At 34.0% G+C, this 21,902-nt stretch overlaps 1 protein-coding gene across 2 annotated transcripts in view; it reads right to left on the reverse strand.

Moving 5' to 3' along the window:
- LOC106092304 (putative uncharacterized protein DDB_G0282133) overlaps positions 1-21,902 on the reverse strand; it is a 38,805-nt gene that overhangs the window by 4,741 nt on the left and 12,162 nt on the right. For both annotated transcript variants that reach the window (XM_013259130.2, XM_013259131.2), the window contains exons 3-7: positions 9,826-10,168; positions 9,676-9,758; positions 9,139-9,592; positions 6,768-6,956; positions 6,347-6,535 (exon numbers count right to left, since the gene is read on the reverse strand). In XM_013259130.2, coding sequence (XP_013114584.2) covers positions 6,347-6,535; positions 6,768-6,956; positions 9,139-9,592; positions 9,676-9,758; positions 9,826-10,168 — 1,258 coding nt within the window. The remainder of the gene's footprint in view (positions 1-6,346; positions 6,536-6,767; positions 6,957-9,138; positions 9,593-9,675; positions 9,759-9,825; positions 10,169-21,902) is intronic.

Here is a 21,902-nt window from a genome sequence, read left to right on the forward strand (position 1 = left end):
TAGGTATGTACATACCTGCAAACGTAACTTATCTTATTCTATAGATTGTATGTCTCATTTGATCTACATGATCTCAATTTGAATAATTCTAATTTTACAGGCATAATAATAAAGGTTCCTGCAAGGAACGACTAACAAATGACATCGATTGAGTATGGCTGGTTTTTCTGATGGACATTTTCTCGCTTCCCTTGTCATAAACGAAGCGAAATCCAAGGGAATGGTGCACAATGGGAGGATTTATTGTTTATGCTAAAATCAAGAGCTTGTTTGTTGGTCCCCAGAATAGGCTTGCATTGGATAATAACCTATCCTAAATCAATAGATATTTATAACGCCGCATAGGATATTTTTTTCTATGCTGGTGTGACGTAAGCTAAGAAAATCACCACGACAGCTGTCGATTTTTTATCTATAATTTAGTCAAAACTTTTTACCAATAACTTTTAAGTTCCTCTTAAAATGTGAATAAAATATGAAATCAAACCGGAAGTAATTTATCGTGGAGACTAAGCTCGTTTTTAATATAAAATTGTTTTTTCTGATTGCATCAATGTTGTTTTATCTTATTCTTATTTTTTATTATATATACATAATTCTGGCTCCTTAACTAACATCCACATTTTATTGTTTTTTTATTTAATTTTTTTAGCTATTTTTTAATGTAAAATTAAAACGCTTCTACTAGTTACGAATATCTCCTTTTTCTTCTGTTTTGTCCACTTTGTATTAAATTTAGATGTTTTTGTATGACATACCCTTGAATAGATAATTCCTGGTGATGGCGACAATCAACACGTCAGAAGCTGATAATCCGATATTGCTATTTCCCTAACAAATATTTCGAAATCACAGGAATTCATCTATTAATTTTTGTTCATGCATATTGTTCAACTCTTGTGACATCAGTTTTTTTCAGTTTCTCGAGAGAGGTGATTCGGAAGGATTTTACATTTGCCTCTATCTAACACCACTGAATGCAGCCACAGTTGTGTTTTTGTATTCACGTATTTAATTTTTGTATAATCTCCCATACAAGACACTCAGAACAGTGGCTTTGATCAATGCACAAATTCCATAGCATTGGTTCTAGTAGTGTTTTTTGTTTCGTGACAATAGATGGTAGGCGAAGACAATATAAAAAATAAATTCTTAAAGTTACCTTTTATTACTCTTTAAAAATGTTTTTTTTTTTATAAAATGAATAAATTACAAATTACAAAGAAAATGAAAAAAATATAAGAAAAAAAAATAAAAAAAAAATAAATAAAAAATAAAAAAAAACATAAAAAAATATAAAAAATAAAACAAATAAAAAAATTAAAAAAAAAATAATAAAAAAAATAAAAAAATATAAAAAATAAAAAAAATAAAACAGAAATAAAAAAATTAAAAAAAATTAAAAAAAAAATTAAAAAAAAATAAAAAAAATATTTAAAAAAAAGAAAAAAAAAATAAAAAAAATAAAAAAAAAAAATAAAACAGAAATAAAAAATTAAAAAAAAAATAATAAAAAAAAAAATAATAAAAAAAAATAAAAAAAAAAATAATAAAAAAAAATAATAAAAAAAAATAATAAAAAAAAATAATAAAAAAAAATAATAAAAAAAAATAATAAAAAAAAATAATAAAAAAAAATAATAAAAAAAATAATAAAAAAAATAAAACAAATAAAAATATTAAAAAAAAATTTAAAAAAAAATTAAAAAAAAAATAAAAAAAAAAAATAAAAAAATGAAAAAAATATAAAAAAAATGAAAAATAAAAAAACAAAACAAAAACAAAAAAAATAAAAAAAAAAACAAAAAAACAAAAAAATAAAAAAATAAAAAAAAAAAAACAAAAAAAAACAAAAATAAATAATAAATAAAATAAAAAAAAATATAAAAAATAAAACAAATAAAAAAATTAAAAAATAAAATAAAAAAAAATATAAAAAATAAAACAAATAAAAAAATTAAAAAATAATAATAAAAAAAAAATATAAAAAATAAAACAGAAATAAAAATAAACAAATAAAAAAATTAAAAAAAAATAAAAATAAAAATAAAAAAAAAAATAAAAATAAAAATAAAAAAAAATAAAAAAAAAATTAAAATAAAAAAAAAAATAAAAATAAAAAAAAAATAAAAATAAAAAAAAAATAAAAATAAAAAAAAATAAAAATAAAAATAAAAAAAAGTAAAAATAGAAAAAAAAATAAAAATAAAAACAAATCAAAACAAATAAAAACAAATAAAAAAACTAAAACAAATAAAAAAAACTAAAACAAATAAAAAAACTAAAACAAATAAAAAAAAAAACTAAAACAAATAAAAAAACTAAAACAAATAAAAAAAAATAAAAAAAAAATAATTAAAAAAAATTAAATAAAAAAAATTTTAAAAAAAAAAAAAAATTTAAAATAAAAAAAAATTAAAAATAAAAAAAAAAATTAAAAAAAAAAATTTTAAATGAAAATAAAAGAAAAAAAATTAAAAATAAAAATAAAAGAAAAAAAATTAAAAATAAAAGAAAAAATTTTAAAAATAAAAAAAAAATAAAAAACAAAAAATATAATAAATAAAAAAAGTAAAGAAGATTACAAAACAAAGCATAAAAATGTCCAGAAGTGATGGAAAAATAAATAATAAATAATAATAATAATAATTAATAAAAGGTTTGTTTTGTTTATCCAATAAGCGGATTTTCTCGCTTATTTTGTATGTACAAAAATACTAAATAAGCGGCTTGCCGTATCCCCGTCTATTTGACGCCGATTGTGAATGTGAAGCGTGTAAAATACAAAACACATAGTGTCATCATTCAAACTGAACGGCAAATAGTAAAAGAGAAAGAACGAATGGCATTTATTCAATAATTAAATAATGCTGAAATTGCTAAGTATTTATTTAAAATCACAGCTACGATATGAACTTCGAAACACATTTTTTATACCCACAAACAAAGTATGGAGTGGGGTATACTAATTTAGTCATTTCGTTTATAACACCTCGAACTATTGATCAACGATCCATCGAAAAAAATTTTAATTTTTAAAAATTTTTGCTTTCTTATTAGAATGAAATAGTTCGTATACTTATGTTCTAAAATTGAAATCAATTGGGTCGATTTTTATTACATAATAGGTCGTGTTTCTCTTGTACTCTCATAGGGAGGATTGATGCTTAATATTGAATTTAAAAAATCATACGAACTCATTCCAGTTTCTCAACAAGTCTGATCTAGAGATTGGTTTTTATCGATTGGAAGTCATACGGAAGTCTTTGTGCACAATTTTGAAGGTGTCAAATCGAACTATCATTTCTCATTTAGCTCATTTGCAATCCCAACAATAATAAGTGCAGTTTGAAAAGTCCGGCTGCTATCTTTACTCGATAAAAAGTTAAAGTGATTTAGGCAGACAAACGGATATTTCAAATGTCATGGCCATTGATAATTTATTAGGCTCTTACACCAATACTTGGAGATGTTACAAACGGAATGCCAAAATTGGAGTAACATTGAACGAATGTTGTAATTAAGGCAAATACTACAACTCTCAGTCGAAACATCCATTTCAAAAAATTATCTTTTGTATCAATTTTTGAAACTAAATTCCCTAATTAGAATCTTGCAACTTCTCAATTGCAGAAATCTTTAGTCTTTGCTCGATCTTTGTGAGTACTGGATATAATTTATGTCAGATACATATTCTTAGGATTTTTTCTTCACTACTGTTCACTTTCAGAATCAAAATTGTACAGTGGAATATAATTTATTTATTGTGTAGTTAAGCTAGGCGAAAGAGATTTTATAATTATTTAATAATATATGTATTGACGAAAATTTTGGGGGGTTAAAGAATCTCTTGGGATAGCTAAGCCCCAGATACATACAGATAAAGATTTTTTCTTATATAAGTAATGTCCATATTTCTACGTACACAACAAAAGCCCACCGGGTTCGAAGTAATGTACAAGTGTGTGAAAGTCCCATCACTGCTCTACGAAAGCCAAATCGGATTAGAATTGCGCCCTCTAGACGTTCAAGAAGTGAACTCAGGAGATCGGTTTATATGGAAGCTATATAAGCTTATGGACCGATTCATCGATTTATATGGGAGCTATAACAAGTTACGAACCATTTGGGACCACATTTGGCACGTATGTTACAATCAAATCGAGCGGTAATTGTACTTTCTAGAGGCTAAAGAAGTCAAATTGGGAGATCGGTTTATATGGCAGTAAGGGATGCACAGATGTTGGAAGTCATAGCAAAACGCAACGTGAAAGATTTCAGCCAAATCTAATAACAATTGCCCCCTCTAAAATGCTCAAGAAGTCAAAACGGGAGATCGGTCTATATGGCACCTATATCAAAATATGCACCAATATGGCCCATTTACAATCTCAACCGACCTACACTAATAGAAAGTTTTGTGCAAAATTTCAAGTGCCTAGCTTTATTCCTTCGAAAGTTAGCGGGCTTTCGACAGACGGACATGGCTTGATCGATTTAAAATGCCTTGACGATCAATAATAGGTATATATACGGAATAACGAAATTTGTATACCCCCATTCTACCGTGGAGGGTATAACAAATAAGTATAAACAAAAAATTAAAATATTTAATTAAAATTTAAAATTTGAAAAAAAAAATTAAAATAAAAAAATTCAAAAAAATTACACAAAAAACATGAAATTGCAAAAAAAAGGACAAATTAAAAAAGTAAAGAAATTGCAAAGGAATTAAAAATTAAAATAAAAAAGTTTAAATAAAAAAATAAAAATTTTAATTTATTCTCTATTTTCAAGAAATGGATTAAATAAAAAAATAGAGTATTAGGCAATATTTTTCACACATACGTTTTTATTTTCTTTCTAGTTTTGTTGAGTATATACAGTTCAAATCACTTCGTAGTCCCAATTTGTCGATATTGACAAGAATTCTTCTTGAAGGGAATCATAATTTTACAGATTTATTGCCAAACATTCAAAACTATATGCCGTCTACAGCCTTCATAGGAGAACATGCTGTTGATATCATTTTTGTAGCACAATTTGTCTCTTGCTTCATATTGATCCTTTATATTGTACTAACCAACAATCACAATGTTCATTGTAAGAAATCTCAGCCTTAGCGCCTGAGACTAGCAAAAACCAATATTAAACTCAGAAAAATGGGACGAACGAGCAGCAATTTGACACCAATTTTATTTATCCAAATTTAAAAAAAATTTTCGTAGCGTTAGCATCCAATTTTTAATTATTTTCTTTTGTTTTTGTCATCACAAACTACAGCATACGAATGGAAATTTCTTTTCTGATGTCGACAAATTCAAGCCCAAGTGCTCAGTGTAATAACCCAAACTTGCTTCTTTTCTGTGAACATGAATTCTACTAATCTGTTCATAGATATCAAGTTATTTAGATGTCGTGTATCTCATTCAATTTGTGCTTGGGATATTCCATTAAATTGTTTGTCTAAACAACAACATCTCCATTGCTCACACACTGTTCTCGAGTTTTGATATACGTATAATTTTCACTACTATACATTTTTATCGAGGTGGTACAACAACAACATGTCAAAAATTATTTAGAATCATACACTCTATAATAAATAATATGTAGAAAGAATATCTTGTTAGCGTTGTATTATTTCAACATTCTATGTAACTATGAGTTAAAAATTAAAATTGTGTTGCAAGCCTTCGATGATAATCAATTAAATGATTCACGACCAGAACATGTTTTAATAAATCCTCCAAACAAAATTAATTGTGCACCAATAGCAGCCATATGTCCCCCAATTGTAAAGGGATATATCCATCAAGAAGTATACCCGTAACATTTGGAGCATATAATTACTCCATGTGTTGTCTGAACTACATTACTTTAAGAATATTGAAAGCTGAAAAGGCCTATGGTATGCTTAAAACTAAAAATATAAATAGTAGATAATAAATGATCAAATTATCATTTAGATTGAAATATTTATGCATTATTTGGGTTGAGTTTTTTGGAGAATATCCAAACATTTCATTGACACATCAATGTAATGTAGCTTCATAATCAATTCATTCATTCATAATAGCAATAAACAAAATAAAATTTTGTTTCCTTAGTTTAGAGTTGATAGGATAATTTCTTAATTTTCTTAATTTTTCTCAAACAACCACGATGTCATATAGGTTTAGATTTTGGATAAGCAGAAGAGCAACAAAAATAGATGGAAATCTTGACAATGTCTAAACATTTAATACATGTATATGCCTTTGTAAGGTGGTAGTTGTTATTTCAACAAATTGAAAAAGGTTGCTGCAATCTAATGGAAACAAATCAATGATTAGTTTATATTTACCACGGGCATATCCTCCACATCTTCCATTTCCACAACGTTTTGCACCAAATTGGCCACATCTAGTTTTATATAATGAAAAGGCGTTGGCTTCCAGTTGTCAATAACCTCCTTGATGTCCGCCTCTGTGCGTTCGTGTACGTTATTTTCCAAACAGACATCCAGATCACAAAGTAAATCGATAATATAGGGCTATAGAAGCAAGAAACGATGGAAAGAAAGAAAAAAACAAAAAACATAGCACCCACACACAAACGCCATCCAGGGCCAAAAATCAGAATTTAATAAATAATACAGCACTTAATATAGGCGATAAAGTCAACAAAGGAGACTCGTTTTTTTTTTATTTAATCATCAAAAAATCACAAATCTCCAAGTATGGAATATGGCAACATCTCTGATTTTTTGTAATTACTTTACTTACCACATATCCTGAATCTTTAGCATGACAATAAAATTCATTTAATGTCCTTAATGAATTGTTATTACAGTCAATGACAATGAAATCATAGAAATTGTCAAGAATCGTCTTTTTGAAGGATTTAATTAAATATTGCATATAGGTTTCTTCCATATCTTTATCATATTCATAGAGTATCTCCTTTTTGGGTATCTGCCGGAGAAATGATTTCAATTGAAACAGTAGGGAAATGGGGAAAATGTTTAATATTAAACCGCCGAACGTCGTGGAAAGTTGGAAACTAAATGTGATAAATAGTTGTGGCGAAAACTAGAAGTGAGTTTCTTCATAAAGTAAAATGTAAACATTATCATCCATAAAAACCGAATACAGTCAAAATATTCCAAGATGTTATTCCAATGCGATTTCATAGGAACATTGTCCAGCTTTATCAGTTTTATTATTTTTGGCAATGATTGACTTTGTCGTTTGTAAAAATAAGAATATTTTCCACTAGGCACTTAAAGAATTAAAAGCCATACAAAACAAGGTTCAAGGCTTTATCGCACAAAAGAAAGGAGATTAAGGTAAACTAAGGAGACAAAAGTTTTGGTATCGTCCATTTTCACTCTTTATTCCAATCGGAACGGTATTTAGAGGATTGGTCCAATTACTTGTATTGTTACACAGAATTTTAATTTCTTAAACAGAATTTGTGTATTTTTAACCATATAACATTCTAGTAGCTACAAAGTACGAAATCGTTCAGTAGCGTTATTAGCACTCCTTTGATCCATGTTTTCCTTGGGAACTGTCTGAAGCATCTGTGAGCATATTTTTTTGTAGGTTAATAGACTTCATTAAGATCATTTCTTTCGGTACCTGGATAACGCTTACCCATTCTTGAACCCTATCCGGTCGCCCACATAGAGTGTTCTCCCGCTGTCAAGGAATATACAATGTTAGCATTTCCAATAATCTAAAATCGTCGTCAATCATAAGGGAGCTGGAGTTTCTAGGCATCAACACTTCCGAGCGAGCTACCGTCGCGTCTACAGGTTGCGGATAGTGAAATGCACCATACGGAGTAGCGTCAATTGCAGTCGCGGACAATCAGCGGTATTAAGCGGAGAATCTCAGTGAGAGGCCGGGAGACACCGGGTCTTAGTGTGCCTTAATGCTCGATATGACAAGGCGAATTATTGCGCCTTTGTGATGGAATGGCGCTAAGTGATGGAATGGCAAAGATCATAATGACGATTGGCATAAACATCTTCTCAGACAACCATCAAATCTCTGAAGAATGTATTTTCCAAACCGCCCTCAACTGTCGTATATCTCTCAACGAAATGTTCAGCCATTTCATCTGTTCTGGGTCCCGGACCACAGAGATATCCCAGAGAATTGTAGAGCAGATGAGTTTGCAAGACTATGGACTACCTTAAACATTCCAGGGAAATTGGAATCTGTGGGCACGCCTCTACCGACATGTAAGCTAGGTCTTCAAGACCAGGTCCGAAGGGCACGAATGACAGGTGGTAACAAGGGGGCATTATGACACTCCAAAATTATATGGCCTCAGCCAGACTTGAGGTCTACCGTTCTGTTGTCGCTTGCTAGTAGAGACGTGGAAGTTATTCTATCCGTCATGACAGGTCACTGTCTGATCGGAAAACATGCTGACAGACTGAAGGTTGCAGGTAACGAGTTTTGCAAAAGCTGTGAGGCATCGAGGAAGAGGCTATAGAACATCTGCGTGTGAATGAGTCCCGCACTGGAAGTCAGAAGGAGTTGTTGGGATTTTTAAAGCGATCTTGATGATTCAACGGTAGGAACTAGAAGGCATCTTACATCTCCTGTTTCTCTGTTATCACTCGACTGGACGAGAACGGCTGATGGTAGCCTGTCACTTAAACCTAACGTCATTTCTTTTGGTATCTGGCTAACGCTTACTCACACTTGACACATATCTGGTGGTCTGGTACTCGCCCTAACTAGGGAAAATCACTTGGACTTTTCATCGTCAAATTCCACGAACGACTGGCAACAAAATGGATCAATCTGTTTCATAAGATGATTTAAGGGGTTGTCCTCAAACATCATTCCGTGGCCGACATTATCTTAATTCAGTACGATTCAGCTGGCAATTTTAAATCGCCGACTGCCATTTTTTTGCACCAAATTCATATTATCCACATGCAATTTTCTATTTAAAAGCGCAGTTTAGAACAAAAACACAAGAGTGGTAGCAAAAATAGGTAAAGGAATTTTTCATTTTTCAAAATTGGAATACACTGACTGACTGTAGGTTTTTCGTTTTTCGCCATTCTATTCTAAAACATTTTTCATTTCCTTTTCCAAATTGTAAGCACCTCATCACAACATGAAAGCCTACCTTTTTGCCTGTTTTGGGACACTTTTCTTCATAGTCATTTTCAATGAGAAAATAGTCATCAATACTTAAGACACGAGGATTATTACCGCTCATTTCCTTCTCTTTTTCCTTAATCAGTTTTGCCACATACGATTTACCACTGCCGGGTGGTCCTCGCAAAATTATGCAAATTTTTTTTGGTCTTGTCTCACGACCAGGTGGCAATAAAATCTCTTCGATGGCTATAGTATTATTATTTTCCACAGTGGGTATAGACATTTGCACATGATCCACGGTCATTTTTGTAATATTCTCATTAGCCTCCGCCGTGGAGGGGAATATGGACGAAGTGGAAGAGGAATGGTGTTGCTCTGATTGCTTAAATGCTCGATCACCCCGTCGCGAGCTATACATGGGTGGTGGTGGTGCTGCTGGATTATCTTCATTTTTGCTTTCCTCCATCTGATCAGGCAAGCTGTGGAGACATTTCAGAAGTAGCGTTTATTACTTTACATGTCGTTTAGTATAAAAGACGATTTCCTTGGAGGCAATACTTACTCATCAGTATCGGAAATGTCTTCTAGTTCTTCCCTATTATCACCAACCTGTGTGTTATCAGCATCATTGGGATGTTGATCCTCCTTAAATGACAAATTAAGACATTTTTTAATGACTTGTTAAGAAAATGGGAAATTTTTTAGTTCTTACTTTTTGTTCATTGTTCTCATTAGATCCAATTGCTAGCTGTGCTTGCGAGGAGGACTCAGTTTGCCTATCTTGTTGCTGTTGCCGTTCCTGCTGTTTCCAATTTTTTCGGTTCTTGCCGCCACGGCGTGTCTTCTTCTTATTCTGCTCCCCTTGTTGCATTTGATTCATACGTTCAATGGGCTTAGGTGCATGGTCATAATTGAATACCTTGACCGGTTTAAACTCTTCGGCGACTGGCCTATGCCCGTAATCGATGACTTTTGTTGCACCGCTAGCATTGTTTGTATAGTCAATTACTTGTACTGGCCGAAAGTAATCACCGTAATCAAGATTATCACCAGGTCTGTGTTGTAGTTGTTTGTTTTTGAACCACAGTGAGATAGAAATTCATTTTCGTTTAACTCTTTTTTTATTCCAAACTCTGTTATTTCTTCTTTTCTTCAAAATACACACAACTTAAAACTTAATATAAAACAAGATCTAAATAATAGTCTCTTGGCGAGGTAACACCAACCATTCATTGGTATGCTGCCACCATTCGTACGTAGCTGGGCAATTGGTATTTTGGCATAATTAAAATATACAACGAGACACCTCTACTCTAAATTATGGGCAGTCCAAAGTTTCTGTGACATAAGAATAATTATAAGATTTAATGGACAATATCTTTATTTGTCATATTCATATGTATGTATGTGTTGTAGATGTTCATCAGAGCAAAATCTTCACATAAATTAGCAACCATCAGATTGGATCAATAAACGATAGGTAGTAGTCCTTTTTTAACTCGCAAAATATCCCGCAGCATTTTAATAAAATACCAATATTATAAAATTGTAGACGGGCAGTATCACCAACTCATATTGTCATGCAGCTCAAACTTTACAAAACCTTTAATAATTCTAAGAAAGCTGAGCTGTAATCCCTTGTTGTGGCTACTGCTGAAATGCCGCCAATATTTTGGTCTACATAATTACTTACATATATTCCATAAAAGTTATTTGCTTGACAGCTCTTGAATTAACCTCAGGGAAAATGTTTACATATTCAGCTTCCCCAATGAAACTGGTCAAGGACTGCAAAACAAGAATTTATTCTTTTTTTTTGTTTTTTCTTGTTTGAACAGTTGAGTGGAGCGCACGTTTTGTTATTACGCTCCGCAAGAATTTTCTGTAACCCTCTTTGAGACCGCATTGGTTTGCAAACCTAGAAACAATTGGAGTGGACTGTCATCTGTATACTCCGATGTCCTTGCGGAATTGCCTTGGCCTCCTCCAGTTTGTGACGATGCATGATCGTTATATAAGTGTCAGCCTTGGAGAAAATACTGCTAAAGTGCTCCCTCGGCTAAACAGAAGAAAGGCGGAATGGGATAAATTTCGGCACACATTCTCCACGACTATCCCTTCTAGACCAGAAAAGGAAATGGAAATTGCAGAGGACATAGGACTTAAGGGTCAAGCGGATCACGAAGGCCTTGAATGACGCGCTTGTGTCAGCATGTCCTAGTTCCAAGCCGATGTGCAAGCAGCGACCGCCATTGTGGACCCCAGAACTGGTTGGTATAAGAAAGTACTGCAAAAAAAAACTCTTGAACATGACGAAAGCCCCAAGGGCACCACACGATTGGTGAGAACCACACAGACTGAAACATTGAAGTTCGATATGGGTGGGGTTAATTGCTGTCACTAGAAGCTTAGAAGCGAGCTACCGGGCGCGTCCACAGGTTGCGGATAGTGGAATACTGCATACGGAGTAGTTGCAACGGCAGTCGAGGACAAACAGCGGTGTCGAGCGGAGAGTCTCAGTAAGAGGCCGGGCGGCACCGGCTCTTGCCGGTTGATAGAAACATATCTTAAGGCAAAAATCGCTGTAGATCGCCTGTCCCGACAACACCATGCATAAAGTAAGGGCAAGTCCACTGAACTAGTCCTTCACGACCTAGTCGCCTACATAGAGGTTTCTCCGAATATACAATGTTAACGAATATACAATGTTAGCATTTCTGGACATTGAATAAAAAATCAATTAAAATCATAAAGGAGCTGGAGTTTCTAGGAATCCACACTACCGCAAGAAAGTTAATAAAGTTAAGACAGGCTTGGGATCTACAGATCTAAAAGGATGAGTCAGCAGAGGAACACTTTGAAATATAGCCATTGACAATATATTGTATTATTGCCTCTGGAAGAAAAAGGTGTAAAAGTGGTCGCGTATGCTTATGACGTTCCTATTGCGGTTAAGAAAAAGTTTCCCAGCAATCTTAGAGATATACTTCAGGAAGCTCTACGTGCGATAGCGAAATGGGCTACTGAAAATAGTCTAGACGTAAATTTGTGCAAGACAGAATAAGTTCTTTTCAGCGTTAGATACAAGTTACCTACAGTGGCATCTGTCTCCTTGTGGGGAGAGAATGATCCAACTCTTGTCCCATACACATGCAAGAGAGCCATTGGCAAAAGATGGGGGGTTTAAACCATGCAGTTGGTGTATACTGCAGTTGTCAGACCTATAATGCTATATGGCTGTTGTTGTAGCAGTTTGTTTTGTTCTATCTTCTATCGTTTGCTTGATTCTGTAGTGTCCAGATCCAGGAACTCTGCGACTAAGACGGCTGCGTCCACAGGGATCTGGGTCTGAGTCGAGTGGGTCTGGCTGGACAGTTAAACCAGTAACGTGTGTCGTGTGGTCCCTGGTCACAATCCTTGCTCTGTAGGATTTGAGGCGGCTGCGTCTGCCGGAAGTAAATGAGCCAAAACTACTTCGGTTTTCCGGGGGAGGTCAATTTCTTCAGGTGCAACGGGAGGCGAGTGTTCCCCAAGGACTACATTCACTCGGTAGCTATTTACCGCATCTGCTACCGTGTCTGCATGAATGTTGTTTAGACCCACTTTATATGCCGCTTGCTATGTGGTGTTTTGGTCTGGTGGACGGTGCTTCAAAAGTCCATCTACTGTTCAATACTCAACCGGATCCGAAGGATGGCTTTTTTGTGCATCACAGCCACACTTAGGACGACATCATTTGATGCACTGAATTTAATGCGTGGCTAGGCAAATTGTTGCGATCCCTGCCGTGGGGCTTTCCTTTGATCATGCGTTGTGTTATCCTTGTGGTTTACACACTGTCCGAGCCGCTTTTTGATAAAAATATCGTACCACTATTCCTGATAGAACCCATTGGAATTACAATATCCCTGTTAATAGAAGTTACATACACTTCTATACGGATGGTTCCAAAGTAGACGACCCTGTGGGCTTGGGGTGTTCTCTAAAAAACTAGAACTGGTCATATCGAGAAGGTTTCCCGACCACTGCATTGTGTATAAAGCGGAGATCCTTGCAAGTAAAGAAGTGGTGGAATATCTAAGATATAATGTCATAACGACGATTGCCATAAGTATCTTCTCAGACAGTCAGTTAGCCATTAAATTCATGGAGAACGAATTTCTGAATTAAAAAATCGCCCTGGACTGTCACAGATCTCTTAAAGAGATGGCTGAATAGTTCAAAATTCACCTGTTCTGTGCCGGGGCGCAGAGATATGCCAAGGAATTGTACCGCAGATGAGCTTGCGAAACTGGAATCTGTGGGTATACCTCTAGCAACATGTAAGCTAAGTTCTCATGATCAGGCCGAAGGGCAACGAATGATAGATTGTCACGCATGGACCTTGGCCCAAACAACGCACCACAAGTTCATGTTCTACGAGGTAAACATCTCTGTACCTAATACAGAAATTGATTGGATTTCATTTAATTTTTTAATTGGATTGGATTAATTGAACAATTATTTGAAAATTTCAATGTTTTTTTTTTAATTGGATCAATTAAAAAATTAAATGAAATTTTCAAAAATTTCAATCGATGATTGAAGAAGAAAAAAAATCTTGTTAGTATTGATGGGACCCGTAAAAACTTTCATGCAATACAATATGTTAAGCATTACAAGTCCATGGACCAAACGCTCCTTGATCGGCAAGTTTGTAAGATAAACAACACTATCTATATGGGACTCACAATTCAAATAGTTAACAAATTCAATTCATCATACAATGGATGAAGTCCATGAAAATTCCGAGTGGACAACTTTAATGGTAAAATGCTTACAGCCTTATTCATAATACTTGATATAGATTTGAAATAGGTTCATTTGACAGATTTCCTTTATAGAAGTGTCAATTAAACCTATTTTAATGCTTCATTAAGTTTTGTGTATAGGATCATTAGTATTTGAAACATTTGCAGATAACTTATTGACATTCAGATCAATTTTATACTGCAATACATTAATATGACGATAATCTCCTTAAAAAAAAAGTTGAACATCGTCTGCATATGCATAGGGCACACACCAATCATTGTCCTCAACGAACAAGTCATTTAAAAACATAATGAACAAGACTGGTCCCAATACGGAACCTTGTGGAACACCACTTTTCACAGACAAAACGTTAGACATTAAACCATTAACACTGACTACTGTCTCCTATTATCTAGATAGGAGTACAACAATCTCCCCGCACTGTTATCCAATCCACAAGAATTCTATAATTTAACAATAAGCTTGAAATAGTCCATCCTGACAAAAGGTTTCTCAAAGTCCAATTAAATAATGTACACATAATTGATGATTGGATGGACCTGATCTTACTGTATCAGCTAATCCCAGCAGAAGTAAACATGTACTTCTGCGGCAGCGAAAATCACATTTAGCATAATTTATAAATCCCCGATTATCCAAATGATTAAGTATTTGAAATTTTAGAGCATGCTCAACAACTTTAGACAGGACAGGAAGTAAAGCAATGGTCCTAAAATTGGCAGATGTACTGTCACTACATTTTTTTCTGATAGGGTTTATTTTGGCTATCTTCCAGTCAGCAGGAAAAGCGGACGTTGTAATTTTATTATTAACAATATGGAACAAGAAGATAGATACATTAACAGCAGCATTAGATTTTATTGAGGCAAATGATCTACTGAAACCAAAACCAGAATTACTGCGAGTGGTACTAAGAAAATGGTGAACATATCCGGTGACATCGACTTGACTGTCAACATAATTCTGATTCTTATCATTTCCATGTATCTGGATCTTCCACTACACTAAAGCTACTTCCAATAAGCCCATTATTTCTTTTAATTTTCCATAGGGCCTTAGGATTCTCGCAGGTACTAGAAATACCAACATGTGCATTACGCTTTCCATTTCATTCGACAGTTTTAGCGCTGTTGTGCAATTTGCAAAAGATACGCCAATTACTCTCATTCCTGGCCTCCAGGTATGCTTTATAAGCCAAATCGCTCATCGATTGGTGATAGCGCTTGGCATTTCTTCTGACTATGTTTTATATTACTTATACTTTGTACTTAATTTATACTTTGCTTTAAACAATATTGTTACTCAATACACATAATTTTTCATTCAATACACATTTTCTCAATATATTAAATCGGAGTTTTATTATACGGATTTAACAAACAGTCTTAGCGCAGTTGCGCAATTTACAAAAGATACGCCAATTACTCATATTCCTGATCTTCAGGTATTCTTTATAAATCAGATCGCTTATCGATTGGTGATAGCGTATATATCTTCTATTCAACCAGCTGTCGGACGTATGTGACATATTCTTCAAACTCTTTCTGAAAGTCTCATGGATGTGGTTTAACCCGCGGACAAAAATTCCTAGTTGAGCATCAACGTCGGAAATCATAAGAACATCCTCAAATCACGACGTGTTGACCTTGTCCTCCAGTTCAACACTTACTTTATTTTTATTGGCCATTACAGAAAATGTATTTATCTAACCGATGTCCAAGCGATTCTTCTCCGATTTCTGACACCCAGTTTCGAGATGTCGCTCTCCACTTGGTCACTCCATCGGAGTTTTGATCTTCCCTTTTTGCGTTTTCTTTTAGGGTCGGTTTCAAAAGAATTCTTTGCTATAGGTTCTTCATCCATTCTGACAACATTTTGATGCGTTTAACTATGCTATCGTCCTCATACAGATTATACCGCTGGTGGTTGATACGACGTCTATATCCTCCATTAACGCAGCGTGGCCCAAATTTTTTACAAAGGATTTTTCTCTCAAACACTCCAAGCCCTGTCTCGTCTGCTTACACAAGTCCCTTGCCTCGGAACCATATAACAAAACGGGTAATACCAGTGTCATGTATTGTTATCTGCGTCTAAGGCCTTGTTTCTAAAATGCCTACTTAATACAAAGTAGCATCTGTGCCGAGAAGATAAAGTTGCGTACTATCTCAAAGTTGTGGTTCCCAACTTTCTCCATTTTCTTTATCTGATCGGTTGTACAAGGCGTTTTGGGAGTTCATTTTATCTATTTTATCATATCTCCATTTACTGCTTCTCTCCAAAAGCTGTAGCTACTACCTCCGGTGACCGACCTATTACATCTATGTCGCCGGCATAGGCGAGTAGCGTGCGTTGTCTTCTGAGTAGTGTGCCATATCTATTCACACCTTGCATCTCGCATAATCTTCTCCAGCATTTTCCTTTCTCAACTCTTGTATTTTTTCCCATACATGTACTCAAATTGCTTCATTGCTGCAAAGCAGTTCTTGATATCATTTTGCATTTGATTACTTTTTGAGTTAAACTCAATCTGCCTTGATTTAATAGTACCATAGATTTTTTCTTTCAACTTCTAAATCTCAAGTTTGAAAATACATATATTGTTAATCTGTAAATGCTTTCTTGAAAATTGTTCAAGTTGGATACGAAGTTCACTACTCAAATCGGCAGTAGTGCTAGCATTTTTGGAAGCAATGGTTGAAAATCTCCTCCCATTGCTAAAACATTGAGCACATTTTTTAAAAACATTTTATTCTTATGCAAAAATTAATGCTGCTGTTTAGATACTTTTGCGCTATGTGACAAAAATCATCACACAAATAACACCCAATGCTGTTTTTATTGTCCCTTACACGTTTGCAGCATTATGGGCAAACATAAATTTTGTTGTTAGTGGCCATTATATTTGAATTTGAGAATAATGACGGCTGGAGTACAACGCAGCACAAACGCAGAACCACAAAGGCAGTATACTATATCGCCAACAAGAACACACCGAGGCACAATCAAGGCACAATCAAGCAAGTCAGCGTCTTTAAGTGCATGAACAGCATTAATCAATTAGAACACTAGGAACAGAGCCAAGCAGCGTCGCAACAGCATACCTTCAACCTTCCACAAGTCATCCAAAAGGAAATAGCCAACAGCTTAACATCAAAGATCAAACACACAGTGTTTTAAGTTGTTTGTGAGTTGCAGAATATTGCGGATCTAAGGCGGCATACACAGTAGTTTTCTTCTTCTTAGCACGGAAATTTATTTATTTCTTTATTATTTGTGCATAGGATTAAAAACAACCGAACTCCATATGTTTATGAAAGCGTTTTATGCGCAGAATAGTTTGATACGTTTTATAGGTAGACATTTCGTTTAACTATTCACGGGAGACAAGTTTTAGTTGTTGCTCATTGCAGGGATGCCAAATAAATAAATGTAGTTTTTTTTAAATTAAATAAATATCTTTTTCTGATTGGTTAAAACCAATTTACCGATAATTTGAAATGTCACGGCGAATCGAATTGTATTCGCCTTGTTTACAAATATTGACACATGGAGTTCCCCAAAAAGATTCTTTGTTGTAGCAATTTGCCCGGCCACCTTATAAATATGACTTGGTCTAGAGACTAATATAAACATGGTGCTTGAAAGAATACGAGTGTGGCTTAGCGAAAATGGCCTCTGTGTGAATACAGCTAAGACCGAGGCATTGCTTTTTAAACCCAATACTTATTTGGGTCGTATATTAAACATACATACTAATGGTCAATCAGTTGCGTTTGTTGGCAACTAAAAATGCCTTGGCATAACTTGTGATAGTTCTGACCATATAAGTAATGTGTTTAAAAAGGTCCTATCTTCACTACGTCGGTTATGTAGCGTAAATATCTTTCAATCAGTGTGAAAAGAAGAATTGCTTTTGTATTACTCATGTCAGATCTTTGTTATGGTATTGAGGTCTATGCGGCAACGTCCCACAATTGGGTTTTAATTCTATAACTTTGTGTAGTTTATGCATAGTAGATTAAAATAATTGCAATTTAATTTACCGTTGCAATATTTTGTACCATGTTTGTAATATTAAATAATTAATTGTTGGCTTCCTTATAACATTAATGAAATGAAATCTTGGTCTTTCTAGTGTTAAAAATAAAAAGTTCAGCGTAGCCTGTCGGTGGGGTGTGCCTAAACTTTCAGAGCAATAGAGTAAGACATTGCGGTTTTCCTAGCGTTCATAGCCATAGACACATGTTCCATGAAAGTAATTGTAGATGTATGGACAAATACCTGTTAGTGCCAAAGAAACACATGCATTGAAAAGGGGCAGCTAGTGTGACAAGGAGTTGTCGCGTTTTCACAACAATTTCAGCCTTTGACACCTCCCCACCTTAAGTCTGATATTAAGTTCTTTCGCAGCGAACTTGCTTGCCTTTTAATGGATGATGCGTTTGGACAATTGCTCAAACTGCTATGCTATTCGCCTATGGAACTCATTGCCTCCACATATTCAATTTTTTGGCAACGCAAATAATTTCAAGAAAGCTTTATTTAATCACTACAAATATATTTTTTTGTACTTTTCTTTGGTTTATTATATTCAATATTACCAAGTTTGTATTAAAGTTAATTGATTTACTTGTTCTTTTTTTTCATTTGCATGATTTATATATTTAATTTTTTTTCTTTTTAATGTACACATTTTAATTTGTTTTTAAATGTGTTATAAATTCCATAACTTTTTTTAAATTCATCAAAAGTGTGTTATTGCTAGAAGCATTTAACTGGTTTCCCGTATCGCGATTTCATTTTCAACCAAGAAGAATCATCAGCTGGAGATGTCAAATGGATCATGGTGCTTTACAACCATACCAACTAGAGTAGGTTGTAAAGTACACATCTGAATTTGAACAGGGCTCTTTAAGTCGACTTGATTCATAAGCGCAATAGAAAACAAATCAAATCTTACTTCCCTTAATCAAATCCAACTTATCCAACAATGCCAATAGCAAATACTCTTAAAGAGCCCTATTCAAATTCAGATGTGTGCTTAACAACCTACTCTAGTTGGGATGGTTGTAAAGCACCATGATCCATTTGACATCTCCCGCTGATGATTTTTCTTGGTCGAAAATGAAATCGCGATTCGGGAAACCAGCCAAATGCTTAGTGCTATCCTTTGGCTATTCTTTTCCAATGCAAAACAATCTTCGATCATTATGCTCGTTTAAACTACATTAAATCTGCTTAACACAGTTTATATACTTCGAATATAGAATAGATATGGAAAAAGTTTGTGGGTTAATTCATCTTATGCCCGATTGGGCAGCAAACGCATTTAACAAATTAACAATTCATCTAGAACTAATCATAAATCGCAGAAGGCTACCAACGATTTTGCCCAGCAAATTCATAAAACATCTTTCGAAATTCCCCAATTTTGTACCATTTTGTGCTGGCAACAGCATTCTGTACAATCAATATTTGACTCATTGCCGATTGATACTTCCCTTGGGTGGTTTATCGGAAGGAATTTTTATACATACAGAACAATATTACAGGATTCCTGCTCATTGTAATATAAGTGAAATAAATTCGCCGATCGGTCAACTAAGGAAGGTATCAATCTTTGTTTCGCAAAAGGAATCATCTGTACTTTGTAACCTTTGTTTTAATGATATCAAACTGTTCTTGAAAATAACATTTTTAATTTAAATATTTTCTCTAACTTACAAACTTATGCTTCAGAGTAATTTTCTAAAGACAATACAATGCTTCGAAATTATCTGATAAAACTAATGCACGCGGTTGCCAACTTAGTGCTTTTTGCACTTGATTTGGTGCTTTAAAATCACTTCAAAAGATACCACCTAGTGCCAAGCGAAAAAAAGGCACTAAGTGGACTCATTTTGCACTTCTGGTAAGTGCTTTGCCTTCTTGCAAATTTACGTTTTTTTTTTCCGAAATGACAAATTTGCTGTCACTTTTTGTCACCCAATGCATTGCAATTTCGCAACAAACATTCCATCAAGAAACAGGCATGACTTCTCTCATATCAATGAGTACAGTCAATTATCAGGGACCATTTTTTGTCGAGTCTAACCTAGAGCTGGCAAACTATCGATAATCGCAACATTCGATATTTTCGATAGTTTTAATAATAAATATCGACAATATCGATGCTATCGTTAATTTCCCATCACCTATATTTCAAACGAAAATGAGATGTAAAAAATGATGAGATTGATATCAATGCACTGGCCAATTCGTGAGAAAAAGCATTGCACAAAATGTTAGTCTAATCGGGTAAAAATTGCGCCCTCTTAAAGGATACATTCAGTATCGGATTTCTTATTTTTGTATAGTTTTGCAAAAAACTCAACTTTTGCGATAGTATCCATCGGAAAAATATCAATCGATATTCAGTCAAAAAATTAAATATCGATAGTATAGTGCTATCGATATTTTGCCAGCTCTAGTCTAACCCGCATGGTTCTTATCGACACCCCTTCGTGTCAATTCTTGTTTTCTTTTGATGTTTAAGCCGGGATTTTAGAATAGGCGTGAGCAGCCAATCAAATAGGCATCTGGGCGCTCGAATCTAAAGCACTCGACAGCAACGCCCCACTATTGTATGTCTATTGGTACACTGGTTGTGATTTTGTTGAATTATTCCATTAATAATCCAAATGCTTATCCCTGATCGCAAAAATGTTCCGTTAAAATAAATACCAATTCGTAAAATATGTTTAAAAATCAAAGTTAGTGCATAAAGGTTACTCTGTTTTTACCCTTTATACAATTTTTGTTACCCTTTTTACTGGTTAAATGTTGACATCTCGGCTGTGCTGCGCCATAGTCTAGGCTACAGCAAAATTACGGACGTTTGACTTTGTTTTCGACTTTAAAATGCGATATTTATATTCGTATTCAAACCTAAACGTTTAAATATTTTAAGTAATAACTTGCACACTAAATGAAACAAATAAAAATTGTATTTATCATTTCGATTGCAATTTGATTTTCCCTAAAAACAAATTCAATTAAATTTTTTCAAAGAACAAAATTTTCTTGCGCCTAGTACCAAGTTTATTTGCACGAAAATTGTCTATTAATTGATTGTGAAATATGCCGCATTCTATTGCCTAGAACTAACTTCGACCTTTCGGCCGAACAACTGTCAAAGAAAATGCACACGCACAACACATTCCGTAGAAGTGTTACTAAGTTCAATGAGCAAAATCCAATCGACATGCCGCTGCGCCAACACAAATTTCGCTTCTATTAATTGCAAAGGTAATTAATTGCTCACAAAATGGTCAGCAATCAACTTTGCTTCAATGTTATTATCTTTGTTGAGTGTTGTTGTTTGACTTTTGTCAATGGGTCTCAATGTTTGAACTTTCGATAAAAACGTCGTAAGTTCTAATATTGACTGTAACTGGTACGAGTGTTAAGGGATCTCTAGGAAATGCGGCTTTGTGCCTTCAATCGGAAAATAAGCCTATTTAGCAGGCGCATAGAAAGATGTTGAGGAGTCCATGCAACTCACTGTGACGGGGCAAATTGGGAGTAAAAGTGCATTTCTGTGCTCAAACATTTAAAAGTAATGCTATAGAGGGATTTCAGCAAACTGACGGACGGACATTACTAGATCCTTTATGAATAACTACGGTACTATATAGTTTTTAGCGTTGAAAATGTATAAATTGATGTGCTTCAAATGTAATGGCAAAACGGCCTCGTCTCCGGAGGCGGGTATAAAAACATATACCGCATTTTTGGCTTGTAGAGCATTTGGTAGGTTTTAGTCGAGTTTGATAGGATTTTTCTTAAATTTTGGTGGGAAATAATTTTCTTGAATGGCAACAGTGGTAGCGACATGTCGCTGGCCAATACAAATTTTGCTCCAATTAATTGCCAATGTTATTAAATGCTCACGAAATGGGCACCAATCAACTCTGCTTCAATGTTGTTGCC

Source organism: Stomoxys calcitrans, chromosome 4 (genome assembly GCF_963082655.1).
Source record: "Stomoxys calcitrans chromosome 4, idStoCalc2.1, whole genome shotgun sequence".
In the NCBI taxonomy this organism is placed as follows: Eukaryota; Metazoa; Arthropoda; class Insecta; order Diptera; family Muscidae; genus Stomoxys; species Stomoxys calcitrans.